Source organism: Salminus brasiliensis, chromosome 23 (assembly GCF_030463535.1).
Source record: "Salminus brasiliensis chromosome 23, fSalBra1.hap2, whole genome shotgun sequence".
Lineage (NCBI taxonomy): Eukaryota > Metazoa > Chordata > Actinopteri > Characiformes > Bryconidae > Salminus > Salminus brasiliensis.
This window is the reverse complement of record NC_132900.1, coordinates 3,068,749-3,083,482: the sequence shown is the minus strand read 5'-3', so window position 1 is coordinate 3,083,482 and position 14,734 is coordinate 3,068,749. Positions and strand designations below refer to the sequence as shown.

The following is a 14,734-nucleotide window of genomic DNA, read 5'->3' as shown; positions in this document are numbered from 1 at the left end:
ATTCAGTGACTTCTATAAAACGTACATTTCCAACGTATAAAGTTATGTAATTATACCCTCTGATTTGAAGAGGTTGCGTAAAACGCCACCTCGCGCTGTTCGCTGCGGTGAGGGAGGAAGGATTCCTGGAAAGCGCAGGGTTACGTCATAACCCAGCTGAGACTGAGCCACACACTGCATGGAAGGTGCATTACGGAGAGCAGCTAGAGTCTAGAGTAGTGACTTATACAGCACATTTACAGCCGCACTGTGTCGGTGGGGTTCGTTGGGACTGCTGGAGTGATTCATTATTCAGTATCTTAATGTTTCTGTCGTCAACAACACTGTAAAACCACACGATTTGGGCCGTGGCGGTGGGATGGTGGTAGAAACAGCAGCTTTCTTTTATGTTCTGGTCATGAAGTTTCACGTCATGCCTGGAAAACTGGCTACAGTACTTCTACACCAGGAATTGCTGAAGAGGCAGGTGTACCTCCAAGCCTCATAGGTCTGCAGTGGTGGCTTGGTGGCTTGGTTCAGTACCCAGGTCTGCTAAGCTGCCACTGTTGGACCCTTGGGTGCGCCCCTCAAGCCTCCCTGCTCCAGGGGTGCTGTAAGCATGGCTCGCCCCCCCCTTGACTTGCACTGTACAAATCCACTATATGTCCAAATGTATTGCCAATAGAATAGGACTCTCTGGAGCAGAGAGGGGTATAAAGCCCCCCAATACTTTTTCGGATGAGTCAGGGAGTTGGGGATGATGAGGTGGGGTGGTGATCATCCAACATCCTGACCTCACTAACGATGCTCATGATGCTGAATGCAATCAAATCCACAACCATGTTTCTCCAAAAGCTAGTAGAAAGCCTTAATTCCTGGACAGTAGAGATAGTTTCTCCAACAATAGCAGGAGAGACTGTTTTTATTATCATTGAACATTTTGAAGGAACATGGAACGAACAGGTGTCCCAATACTTTTGTCCATATAGCGTATAGTGCGTTTTAGATCGACTGGTCCAGTTTTGGACCGGACATGGGAATAGAAACAGTGGAGGGTGGTGTATTATTACTGCACCAGCATATCTACACCCTTTCAACATTTCACCCACGCCACCTTGGCTTTCAGCACCAAGGACAAAAACGGATCGTGAACGAGAACAAGGCCTAAATATGTCCAACTCTGAAAAATTAATCAGCCTCCAAGGAGAGGGGGGGACACACTCGCTGGCCGGCCGTACTGTGGCACTGTGCCAAAGCCAGGGGGAAATGTAGCTGTTAGCTAGCAGTGGTCATCTGTGTGTGTGTGTGTGTGTGTGTGTGTATGTGATGCATTTACAGTACAGTAAAGAGGTTTTAGGCACCTAATCCCATTACTGTAAATCATGTCAGTAGTAGTCAGCAGTGAGAGAGTTCTACTGTAGAAGCTCCAGATCTCATCAGAACAGATAAAGCAGGTGAACATGAATCCAGTAAACAGGAGAAACAAGAGCTTCTCATTCTGAAGAAAGAAAGTAGTGACATCAAGTTGGTGAGCTAGTCTGAAGAACAGAGCTCGGTTCCTCCAGGGTTCTCCTGGACGCCCCCCAGTCCAGCCAGCACAGCGTGGAGGATGTGTTCAACTCCATCATCATCAGCAGCAGCAGCAGCAGCTCACCTGATTTACCATCATTAAGCCCTGATTTACCACCAAACCAGGTGTTGACCCAACAATAAAGCCCTGAAAGCTCCTCTCCAGCACACACTGACCTTTTCACAGCTTCTTCCTGCTTTCTCTTCTTGTCGTTTTTCTCCTGGATGCTGCTCCAGCTCTTCTCATTCCACACGTAGTCCAGGTTCTGAGTGACCAAGCCGTTATACGCTCTCAGACCGCTGTCTTCAACATACTGGAGAAATCGCAGCGTGTCTTCCTCTTTGGTGCTCATCATGGTTCATACCAGCTGGACATTCTGCAAACACAACAGGCTTCAATTAATGTATATCAATATACTGTACTTCCATGTGTGAAACCCCTACCCTGCTGTTCCATGCACTGGCCACTATATTAGAAACACCTACACTGCAATCAAACTCATTGACTCTCCTACCTAATTTTTCCACTTGTGGACACTTTATTGGAAACCCCTACTCTGCATTTCCACATGTTGACCATGTCATTGGAAACACCTACCCTGGATTTATATGCTCTGGCCACTATATTAAAAACACCTTCCCTGCATTTCCACTCATGGCCACTTTATTGGAAACAGCTACCCTGCAATAGAACTCACATGCCATATTTTATTGGAAACCCCTTCCCTGCTGTTCCATGCACTGGCCACTTTATTAGAAACCCCTATTCCAAACAGCTACCCTGCAGGAAACAGCTACCCTGCAGTTTTATTCACTGTCCATTTTATTGGAAACCCACAACTCATATTTTTACATGCTGGACACTTTATTAGAAACCCCTACCCTGTATTTCTACACACTGGCCACTATATTAGAAACACCTACCCTGCATTTCCTCTCATGGTCACTTTATTGGAAACCCCTACCCTGCAATTCAGCTCGCTGGACACTTTTTTAGAAACTCATACCCTGCATTTCCACTCATGGCCACTTTAATGGAAACACTTACCTTGCATTTCCAGATGTTGGCCACTTTATTGGAAACACTGACCTTGCATTTCCAGATGTTGGCCACTTTATTGGAAACTTCTGTTGTACATATTTACTTTCTGGACACTTTACTGGAAACACAGACCTTGCATTTCCAGATGTTGGCCACTTCATTGGAAATGCCTACCCTGCAGTTCCACTCATGCCCACATTATTAGGGACACCTACCCATGCATTTCTATTTGCTTGTCATTTGCATGTCCACCACCCAAACCGATCCAGACAGGAGCAGCTCTGTGGTCAGAAGCTGACCGCTGATGAATGGTTATCGAATGGCTCGCACAAGCAGGGCATCAACAGATGGGCTACAGGGGGAGCTACGAAGGAGCTGATAAAGTGGCCAGTGAGGGTATATACAGTGTGTAGAGTCACTCGGGCCCAGTGTTGAGGTAATAGTTGCATCATTACAGCCACCAGACGTTGCGTCACTCTCTCCTGGGGGAAGCGTGCAGTCCCAGTCAGGGGAGAGGAGAAGGCCTCCCTGCGGTAAACACACACAGCACCGGAACAAAGACGAGCGGAAAAGCAAACAGATAAGAGGCAGGCACAGTTCCCATCCCTCCGAGACTTGGGTTCTTTCTGCGTCCTAGAAGTGACTCCGGCTAACCCATTTGCGCGTGCGGTGCGATCGCTTCTGCATCTGAGTGAACTACTTCGGCTGGCCCTGGGTGGGTTGTCGTGTGCGTATGCGGCTATTCTGGGTCAATGAGATTCTGCTGTCAGTGCAGGCCTGTTCTCACGCTCAGAGCGGCGGGCTTTTGGGGCGGTCACTCTGACGAACAAAGAGGCTGTTTAGCAGTTGGACCACTCACTTCCTGCGCTGCTTTGTCTTTCAGTTTACATACCAGTAACCGTGGCCACTTTATTGGAAACACCATCCTACGTTCGACGTACTAGATGATGGGAAGCACAATTATGTAGCAGTTGTACCTTAAAATACAGCAGTGACTTCAGAATCCTGTTGATGCACCACTGACTGATGGTAATGGGGGGAACGGTGGGGCCAGAACCCTGCTCCTGCACTGTGTAACTTTGGTGGAGCTGCAGGAGAACCTCTCTCCAGAACTGGTCACACTGTATCGCTCATATTAGTGTACAATCCTGTAGAGTTACCGCCTCTACCGCCTCAGTCCACATGCTTCTCTACCTTCAGATCAGCTTGTCTAGAAATGCAGGTGTACAGCTGTCCATGAGGGGGCGCTTATAGCCTGATTTGTATTCACAGCAGTGGAGTAAAAGTGAATTACATAAACATAATCATTAGAATAACACCTGTTTACCCGGAAAAAACACTAAAACGAATTGTTTAGACTGCTATTACATAGTAATTACATTGTAATTAATAGTAATAACTGCATAATTAGCCATATTAGACAGACTTAATAGAGAAACAGGGGGTTAAATGGTTAAAATATTGTTTTTCTCAGTAAACAAGGTGAATAAGAGAGTGCTGGGCTTGGATTTGCATGATATTTGTCCAGGAATTGACTACTGACTGCTGCTAGCACCTACTCCGAGTGTGTGTGTGTGTGTTTGCAGCCCTGCAGTTCTAAACCAGTTTGAATGTTCTGCAGTGTGTACGTGTGTATATATGTGTGTGTGTTGGGACACCGGTCTACTTTTAAGCTTTCCGCACCGCATGTGCTCGTGTTTATGTGCTTACTGCCGCTCAAATGTGTGTCGTGCAGCGGTGCGGAGTGTGTGTGGGGGTGTGGAAGCACGATACACATCTGCAGTGTGGAGGGAGAGCCGTTATGTAGGTCAGTGTGTGCAGAGCGGCCGAGACTGCAAGCATGCTTGTTTATGTGCAGGAGGCAGTGTGTGTGTGAGTGTGTGAGTGTGTGTGTGTGGAGAGAGGGGGGATGAAGGGATGGAGGAGGGGGCAATGAGGGCAGCCAGATGGGAATTACACGGCCATCTCTGAGACCTGCAACTGGGCAGCATCTTCTACAGCTCTTATCTGCTGTTAACCCCTTAAAGGGCGGTTATTCATCTTCAGATGTGCTACATGTATTACATGTGTCTGGTTCTTTATGAAGCCTACAGTGGCTCTTCATTGGCATTGCTTTGTAGCACGATCATAACTTTAATAGTTTACATTGTAATTGCATTTTAAATAATAATAATAATAATAATAATAATAATAATAACAGCTGGATAACAAGCAGTATACTGGAGTTTAAGGGGTTAAAATGCTGTTTTTTCTCAGCAAACAAAATAAACAAGACAGTGCTGACGTGAATCTGCGTGATTTATGAATAAACTACATTGCATCAATTGACTACTGGCTTGCTGACGCCTACACGAAGGATATTTCTGTGGTTCTGAGAGTGGGGAACCCACACACAGGCCTGTGGAGTTTAAATAGTGACCTGGTTTCATTCAAGTCAAATAAATTCCATGATTAAAATAAGGCAAAGTGAAAAAACAGCCTGAAGGGTTTGAAGGGTCCAGGCCTCCGTCCATCACTCCTTATAGAACTCGCACTGTTTTCACTGCAGTTACTGAATAACCAGCCTTAGGATGAAATAAGCCTGAGACTCTAAGGGGTTAATTATTAATTATCTTCAAGTTGTGGTGAAAAGCTGGTGGGATGGTTCATGGTTATATTTTTGCTGTGTGTGCTCTTATTTAATATTAATATATATAATTATATTAATATATATCATCATTTATGATGATGCTCTCATGTTTACATAACCTGTAGGTTAGTTACATAGTACCTACTGAGTAATACTGATTACTGACTGAACCATACTAATTAATAACTGATCAAAAGCTGATCAATAGTGGAAGAATATAATTATAAACTAGACATAGCTGAATAATAACTGATTCATAACTAAACTATACTTACATAACTGATTAATAACCCAGTAACTGAGTACTAGCTGAATAATAACTGATCAATAACTGATTAATAGCTGAATACTAACAGATAAAAACAGAATAATGCTTATTAATAATTGATTTGAACAAAATTATACAAATGTATTAATAATCAATAATTAAACAATCATGAGTAATAACTAATTTAATAACTGACTGATAACTGATTAATAGCTGAATAATAACCAATAAAAAAACAAATAACTAAATCATGCTGAATAATAACCAATCAATAACTGATAATAGCTAAATAATAACTGATTAATAATTAAATCACTGATCAATAACTGATTAATAGCTGAATAATAACTTATAATAACTAATAACAGAATAATGATGATTAATAATTGATTTGAACAAAATACTACTAATTTATTAATAATCAATAACTGAACCATTCTGAATTCATAACTGATTAATAGCTGATTAATAGCCATGTAATTGGGGGGGGGGGGTAACCTGGCAACAGGTTCAACAGCCTGCACTGATACAAGTGGTGCATAAGAGAACCATTTTGGTTCCGCAAAAAACCCTGGTGTAATGGTATTTCACCAAGGAGAACCTTTTTTTGTCAGTGAGGAGTATAAATACAGAGAACCTTTTTAAAGAACCACCATGCAATATAAAGGTTCTACACCAATTAAAGGGGTTCCCTTCACTGTAAAAAGTATAAGATCCTTAAAGGACATTTCGATTTGAAACTGTGGAAGAATCTCTTTGAGGAACCTCAAGAACCTCAAGAAAAGGTTTTTAGAAGAAAAGGGTTCCTTAAAGGTTCCTCAAAGCACCTTAAGAGATTCCTCCACAGTTTCCTCCAAAAGTTTCTTCCTAAGTATCTAATACCTTTAACAGTGTTAAAACACTCTTAAACATAACTGCCTTTCAGTAGATGGTTCTTTGAAGAACCATTTTTTGTAAATGAGGTGTGGGTGTGAAACATCTTCTGAAGGCTGAGGGAACCTCCAGATCATATTACGGTTCTAGGAAAAAAACCCCAGGGGAATTTGATATATTTTAACATAAACCTTCTTCTTACTCACAGATCTCTTTCTCAAACATGGTTCTAAAGAGAACCAAAGGTGGTTCATCATCAGGAGGCATCATCATCAGAACCCTTGTGGCACTTCTGTAAAGAGTCTAGAACCATGCATCCAGGCCAGCGTCCTTCACTTTTAATGATGAACAAGGTTGTTGACGATGTCCGTGTTTGCAGTGTGTGATGGTGCAGTGTTGTCAGTCATACCTGAGGCATGCAGATGCATGTGTGTGTGTGTGTGTGTGTGTGTGTGTGTGTGTGTGTGTGTTTGCTGCTGGAAGTCACTGTTCCAGCATCCTCCTGACGGCTGCCTGACTTTAAGCCCCGGAGACGTTTGCTCTCATTAATCCTGTAAGCCCACTGCTCTGCAGCTGCGAAACCCCCAGCTTGTTTATCGCCCTGCAAAGCTCTGCACCCCTCTCTCTCTCTCTCTCTCTTCCTTTACTTTATTACCTCGTCTAACCCTCCTCCTGACTTTACCTGCAGCACTCAGCTCTCCGGATGCTCTGAAGACTTTCTAAAATTGGCGAAGGTGGCTCGCGAGGCATGTAGCTAAGCAACAGCGTGCCGAGCAGTGACACAGGCTGCAGGAGGTGGACAGGACGAGCAGCAACCTGGATTAAAGGTGATGCTTTGTGGTCCAGAAGCTGGAGCAACATCTATAGGCATTTCTGTCTACCTCCGCCGTCCTGGAGGCCTGCAGTCCAGTGCAGCGTGGTGGTTTCCCTGCGTAAACACACCTGATGCAGGTAGAGGGCAGGGAACCCTCTGAACTGTCCAGTACTTGAGCATCTCTTACCTTGTTACCCTGGTATCTATCTGTATATATGCCAGGGTTCCAGATATAGGTTAATACAGTCAATAAAGGTTTGCTGCTAACCATGAAGGTTCCTCAATGGTTCCTGCCTTGGGTATGTAGTTCTAGGACATTTCTTTAATGAGGTTAGAACCTTTACATTGTCGAAACAGTAGTTAAACTTTACAAGCTGGGCTTCAAAGGTTGCAAGACTCAAATAACCATTTGTTTACATGGTTCTTAGCCTGGCGGAAAGGTTCTTAGCATGCTGTTTGTGGTTCTATACAGCAATAAATTGGGTTTTGCTTAGTTGAGAACCTTGTCTCAACTGCTCCAGACCAATTTGTGCAAATGTTAAGAACCTCATAAATATATAAAGGTTCTACACCAATCAATTAAAAAAAGATATTTGTTCTTTGCACTATGCCATAAAAGAACCACCCTTGGTTCTCTGTAGAACCTTCCAATGGATGCTATATTAGTGAACCATAAATACCTATACCATAGATACCTTATCTAACCATAGAGAGATAAGATACATGCACAAGAAGTGTTAGAAGTGTTAAAATTGTAAAGGTTCTAGGAAGAACTCCTTGTATAGAACCTGTGTGTCATGTGAAGGTTCTTTAAACCATGTTAAGGTTCTCCAAACTCTCTTAGACAACTCTGAAATATGCTTTACATGTGATTTAAAAGGGGGTTTTATTCGACATTGCTCAAATAACTCTGTGGCATTTGTTTCTAAGAGTCTAGAACCATAAAGAACCATAACATCCACCCACATGAAGTTCAGTTGCTGAGTGGCACCAATCTAGACATCCAGCTCTACCAGAAACACTGTGACATGAACTGTGAGTGACAGTTCTGAGCGCTACGTTGTTTACTAGGCTACTTACTGCTGGTTGTGGTGCACACCTGTCCAGGTGAATCCACGGCAAGCGAGCAAGCTGGGCTGAAAAATCCTGAGAGATCAACAGTAGTCCTGCATGAACAGCACTGGCCATCGTCCAGTCAAAAAGCTGACCGTAGAAATCCTACAGATTCCTGAAGCTCCACAATCCAGGGGAGGGTGCAGCTGGGGCTGAAGTTACCCAGCCCGCAGCCCCTTCTCCCGGGCACCTGAAGACCCTGAAGTCCCTGGAGACCCTGCGAAACTTAATGCAAGTCCAGCAGATGCTCCCTTCTTCATCTGACCAGTCTACACTAATAGTCTGGATGAAGCTAAAAGCATCAACTGGATGAAGCTAAAAGCATCCTCCAGCACAGTTCGATTCCCTCGATTCCAGTCATCCAAGCCTCGCTGAAAGCCAGGAAACAAGTCTGACACACTTCCGAGAAGAAAGTCCACAGTGTGTGAACGGAGCTGCTTCCGAGCACTATCCTTCTGCAAGCCAGCAAGCAAAGCTGGGCATCTCGTCGTAGGATGCTCCTGAACGTGTGGATGCCACGGCAGATTAACTCGAGCACCAAAAACACAAAGAACACGCCTCCTTCCCTCCTCCTGTTCCTCCTCTCCCCTTCTCTCCTCCCTCCCTCCTGCCTCCTTTCCACTCTTCAGCTCTTTCAGCTGCTTGCTGCTTCTGCTGCCTTCAGCACCCCGGACAGCTCCCTATCCTCTGTGTTGTTGTTGTTATGAACAGGCTGTGGGCTGTAGTAAAAGAGGCGGGGCTAAGCCCACATGTCAATCACAAGCCAGTGGGCGGACCCAGGGCTGATAAACACTGCCAGGGTGTGACCTCATTAGACTCTGGCTAGTGCGAGCCAGAGCCACTCCCAATCTCCTCAGCTAGTAAACAAGAGTGCCAGAAAGCACTCATACACTCCCTAACTCGTACACACACACACTTACACACACACACATATTCTCTTTCCTCTTTTATCCCTCGCTCTCTAACCAAAAAACTGGATTTTGTGTTCGGATTTGTCTCCACGGATGTTTGGTGGCTTTTTTGTGCTTCCGAAAAAAGTGGCAATTGAGTTCAATTAAGGCTTTGAAGCCTCGTGCTTTGAAGTGGGTGAAAATTAAAACAAAAAAAACTTATTATGGTGTATTCTGCTTTTTTTCCAGGAATCTAGATGGAAAAATGTCAAAGAGGAGTGTTATGAGGTTTGTTTACGTGATGGATGCGCTCAGCTCAGCACAAGGCAGGAGGCAAGAAGGGGAGGGGGGGGGGCTTGTTCTGATGGATTATCACTGTCGACACAAAGGGATAAGGGGGGCAGTGATCTGTTGTTTTGCACAAGTCCCTCACTCCACCCCTCCTTTCCTCTCTACTTTCCCCCTCCCGCCATCCCACCATCCCACCATCCCTCCATTTCTAGGTCTGTTCCTGAACAAGCACCCAGCCGAGAGGGCGGGGGGGAGGGAGGGGGGTGGTGGGGTGAACTGTGTCAGCGCAAAAGCAGCCAAAAAGGATCTGTTTACTCACAAGCTGGAGGTGACAATATGCACACCACGGGGGCGGCTGCTTCCGAACACATTACACAGCTTAACACAACTGCTGCTGAGATGGTGGTTTGGGGGAAAGGAGAGGGAGGTGGGAGGTGGGAGGTGGGAGGTGGGGGGGTGTTTTCATTTTCATGGTTAAGGGTGAACGAGGCCCCTGACTCTGCATGCTCACGAAAGCCACCGTGACCTCTCAGCGCTGGCTTTGTGCTGCCCTCAAAGGAACAGTTTAGAGCCGATGGCAAAAGGTCAATGCGACAGAGGGGGCACAGGGGAAAGGCTAGTACACCAATCAGCCATAACATTAAAACCACTTGCCTTGTTTGCATTGTTTAGGGCCGCCACTCGTGCCGCCAAAACAGCTCTGACCCCTCAAGGCATGGACCCCACAAGACCTCTAATGGTGTCCTGTGCTATCTGGCGCTACATCAAGACAATAGCACTGGATCCTGTAAGTTGTGAGGTGGGGCCTCAATAAGCATTAGCAACTTTTGGTAGGTACTGACCACAGCTACATACACATACCAGAAACACCCCACCCACAAGACCTGGAGATGTTTTGGGAATGCTCTGACCAAGTCTGACTCGTCTCCACATCAGAATTTGGCCTGAGATCCTCACGCTTGTCTATGTATGTATGTAGATCCCGCCTCTTGACAGTAGCCTTGGAAACTAGATAATCAATAATATTCACTTTACCGGTTTTAATGTTATGGCTGATTGTTGTACTGTATACTACACTTCAGTTCTTCACTCTCATAACTACATTACTTCCACAATTAGCAGCAATTTCACAAACCCTAGAATGGAACCTTGAGGTATTCCACAAAATTTGCTAAATGGTTGCCATTATAATTCACATTGGGTTTTGCATTTGGACACAAGTATTGGGACACCTGCTCATTCATTGTCTTCTGAGTTTATTCTGTCTCCACTGTCCAGGCAATATTTCGACTAGATTTTGGAGAAGCATTGCTGTGAGGATTTGATTGCATGTAGTGACAAGAGCATTAGTGAGGTCAGAATGTTGGATGATGATCACCACCCTACCTCATTACAAAAATGACTGGAGCACCATCATTTCAGAGAACACAGGTCTTCCACTGCTCCACAGCTCAATGTTTCTGGGGGGCTTTATACCCCTCTACTAGCCCACACCTGGCATTAGGCAGCATGGAGCCAATAGGTCCGTGTTTTATCTGTAATGAGAGTCATATAAGTAGCTGAATGCATTGATAAGAAGGAGTGTCCACAAACATTTGGACATATAATGTAATAAACTACGAGCTACATTAGCCAAGTACCTCCAGTGCTAAAACAACAGAAGCAAAAAGCCTCAGACTCCAAACATGCCTCGGCTGATCGACTACAACTGGGAAAACTGGGGCGGGAGTGTGTAAATTAGATTTCTAGCTGAAGCATGGCTTTCACCGTTAACCAGATTTCAGGCTGTCTGGCTGCTATCTGCAGAATGAGGTCATTGAGTGGTGGTCTGGGTCTGCACGGATAGGTGTGGAACGGGCAGGCCAGTGGGCGAAGAGAGGACTTTTAAAAGATGACAGCCTCTCATTAAACTTTCACAGCACCTTATTTCCACATCCATGGCTTTCAGACCAAAGTGGGACGCCAGATATGTTACCTTTACCCCACCCAGACCACTCAGACTGGCATTCTAGGTCAACCGTTTCATCGTTTTTTTGGAAAACAGCATCGGAAGTACTACAGACATCAGTTTCAGGACCAGAGAAAGTCATACCCAAGGATGCGGAGGCTGTGAGGGGGCCTTCAAGGCCTAGGCTGCTCATTTTGGAAGCCACCCCCCACCCCAAGATTTCTAAAAGTTCTCCAGTCCTCAAGAAAATCCAACCCATGTCCAAAGGTTCTGGATTCTTACATTCTAGTACCTTTTCCATGCCTCCATGAGGTCCCCATGACCCTTTTGGTACATACTGCCCACTGAATACCAGAAAATCCCCACAAGACCTGGAGATGCTTTGGAAATGCTCTGAGATCCCCTTCAGGAAATGACGGTTCACTTGCATCCTAATATGTAGATCCCACCTCATGACAGGAGCTGTAGGTGGTTTTAATGTTATGGCTGTTGTTGATGTTGATGTACTGTATACTACACTTAATTTCATCACTCTCATCACTTCACTTTCTTAACCCTACAACTGAACCCTGAGGGACTCCACAATATATGCTTGTTGCATTTGGACAAAAGTATTGGGACACCTGCTCATTCATTGTTCCTTCTGTAATCAAGGCTATTAAAAAGAGTTGATCCTGCTTTTGTTGGAGTAACTGTCTCTACTGTCCACAAACTACTGTTTTCCATAATAAGTGCATAAAAGAGTCTGACTGAGCTCCCCTGAGATCGTCGCCACACTGTATATTTGTCCAATTTAAAAATATCTTGCTACAAAATGTTTGTGGAGGATGTTCCTTAAGTGGAACTGATCTAAATTTGGGATTACTTTGGGGATTACACATGACATCCTGAGTTCTGTGAACAAACTTATTATTCTGCCTGTCTTCACAAACTAGCAGAATTAGCTTTATTTTGTTTAGCTTTACATCTTTTACTGCTCGATTTAGTATTTATTATTATAACTATTTTAAATATTTGGTTGCTACACACTATACGGACAAAAGTATTGATACATCCAGCATACACCACGTCCATACGCCTTCTCTTGCCATTTTGTTTGACGAAATAACAGTTATAAGGCTGCGGTGAATCTGCGGACGCGCCAGGTGTTGACGAGGACATCAGGTAGGGCATTAGCCTAAGAGCTAACCCCACTAGCACCGGAGCTGCACAACCGAGACACGTCTCTGGTTAAGGATGTTCTGGTGTTGGTTTCCCCTGATGTACGAACGTTTGGGTGAATGTTTTTAATGTAGCATCTTCATCCACTGACATGGGTCCTCTTCTTTAGAAGGCATTGAAGAGTGATATGGTCAGTGGCAGTTCTAGGGTAGGGGGCCGAGGGAAACCTGTGTCCCTCCTGACAACACGCTTGGACCCCCCTGCGACCCCACTAAATTAGGTGCAACGTTTCAGTGGCTATATTTTATTTCACCAGCTAAAAGTATCTAAAAAGAAAAACCTAGAAGAACTAACAGTAAAGTCAAATGTTTTGTCAAAACTGTTCAAATAATCGTTATAATTAATAATCATATAATTAGGTTAGCATTTTTGAGAATGCATATTAAGTCGTTTATATATGAAGCTAAGTGTTTAACGTTTAACAAGCACCATAATCTAGAAAGCAATCGGCCCCTCTAACATAACCCTTGGCCCTGGACTGCACCCCCCTGCCCTCCTCCAGTTAAAATGGTCTAGAACCACCCCTGGACACTGGACATCCCACAGCACTCAGATCTCTTTGAGTTGTGTTCATAACGCTGTAGCGTATCTTCTTCTCTTACGATGGCCACCCCCATTGTTTCATGGTTAATAAGGTGGATAGTGGGCATGCACCTGACAGCACAGGTGGCGGGAGTCACTGCAGCCACACCCACTGAGTGGCAAAACGTCCGTCTGAGCGGCAGCGTTAGCGCTCAGTGTGAACGGCTGTACAAACTGATTCAGCAGGAATTCGGAGGTCACTGAAAGGGGTGAGCAAGCAAGCCTGGATGACCCAGTCCACGAAATGTGCCTGAAAACAGTGGAAAACACTCTTAAGGCCATTCACTCGACTTTATCTTCTAAACAGGTGTGATTTGAGCCTCGGTTAGCTGGACATTCCTGGTTACACATCACCGTCCATGGACTGGTGGTTCTTTAGTATTTTTGTAATTTTGATGGATCGCTGTTGAGTCCATTTGCCTTTAACTTCAGCAGATAATCAGTTGCTTCATTCCAGGTTTGGCCGTTTTCCCCAACAATCGCTGCTGCCTATATGTTTTGCCACTCAGGCCGAATAAAGGGGGTGTGTTGACCAGCTTGACCAAAGGGGACTGTGTTCAGTATGGGGGATTCATGGCCCAGTCTTCTTAATCAGGAGCCAGAAACGGATCCAAAGGGTTAAAAACACAATTACAAGTGTAAAATGGAATTTTTCGAGTGTTAAAACACCCTCAGAGTGCTAAAACGCTCTGCAATGCGCACAGACATGAACCCACGACCTCCCCACCCCCACGGCCATGAGTTGACACATCTGCACCAGAGCTAGAACCTCACAGTGGAGGTGAAAATAGGGGCCTAGCACCATAATCCCCTAAACACCCAGGGCAGCAGAGTGGGGCCAGGGTTTAACCCACTGTAAGCCAGTAAATCCATCCAGTTTTCAGGGGCACAAGTGACACGCTAATGCCACTGCAGTCCAACTGCTGCAGTACCCAGAAGCCAACCACCAGGACTCAGCTCAAACTGGTCAAACTGGTTAAGATGGTTGACCAGTTTAGCTCTTGACCAGCGTAGGAAAAGCTTTCGCTTGAGTTAGATGGATTAGCTGGTCCACCAGTATGATCAAGTTGACCAGGTTAGTCAACCAGTATGACCAAGCTGGTCATCCAGCATGACCATGCTGACTGACCAGCATGACCAGCTTGGCAAAATTGCTTGACCAGCTTTACCAAACCTGTCAACCAGTATGACCAAGCTGACCAAGCTATTTAACAACTATGCCAAGCTTGTTGACCAGCATCACCAGCATGGTGACAGCTGGTCACCCAGCATGACCAACCTGACCAAACTAGACAACCAGTTAGACCAGCACAAGCAGCTTAATGAAACTGGAGGCCACCTTGACCAAACTAGTTACCCAGTATGACCAAGCTAGTCAACCAGAATGAGCAAGCAGGTTGACCAGCATGACCACAGTGATTGACCAACATGACCAGCATGATCAAATCTGTGACCAACTACACCAAACTACTCAACCAGTCTGACCGACCTGACCAAACTACTTAACAACTACGG

The 14,734-nt window shown here is 45.0% G+C and overlaps 1 protein-coding gene across 1 annotated transcript in view; it reads right to left on the bottom strand.

Annotated features, from left to right (window-relative positions):
• nyap2b (neuronal tyrosine-phosphorylated phosphoinositide-3-kinase adaptor 2b) overlaps positions 1 to 8,842 on the bottom strand; it is a 31,216-nt gene extending 22,374 nt beyond the window's left edge. Inside the window, exons 1-2 of the mRNA XM_072669029.1 lie at positions 8,255 to 8,842; positions 1,726 to 1,925 (exon numbers count right to left, since the gene is read on the bottom strand). Coding sequence (XP_072525130.1) covers positions 1,726 to 1,904 — 179 coding nt within the window. The 5' untranslated portion in view covers positions 1,905 to 1,925; positions 8,255 to 8,842. The remainder of the gene's footprint in view (positions 1 to 1,725; positions 1,926 to 8,254) is intronic.
• Positions 8,843 to 14,734: the final 5,892 nt, after the last annotated feature.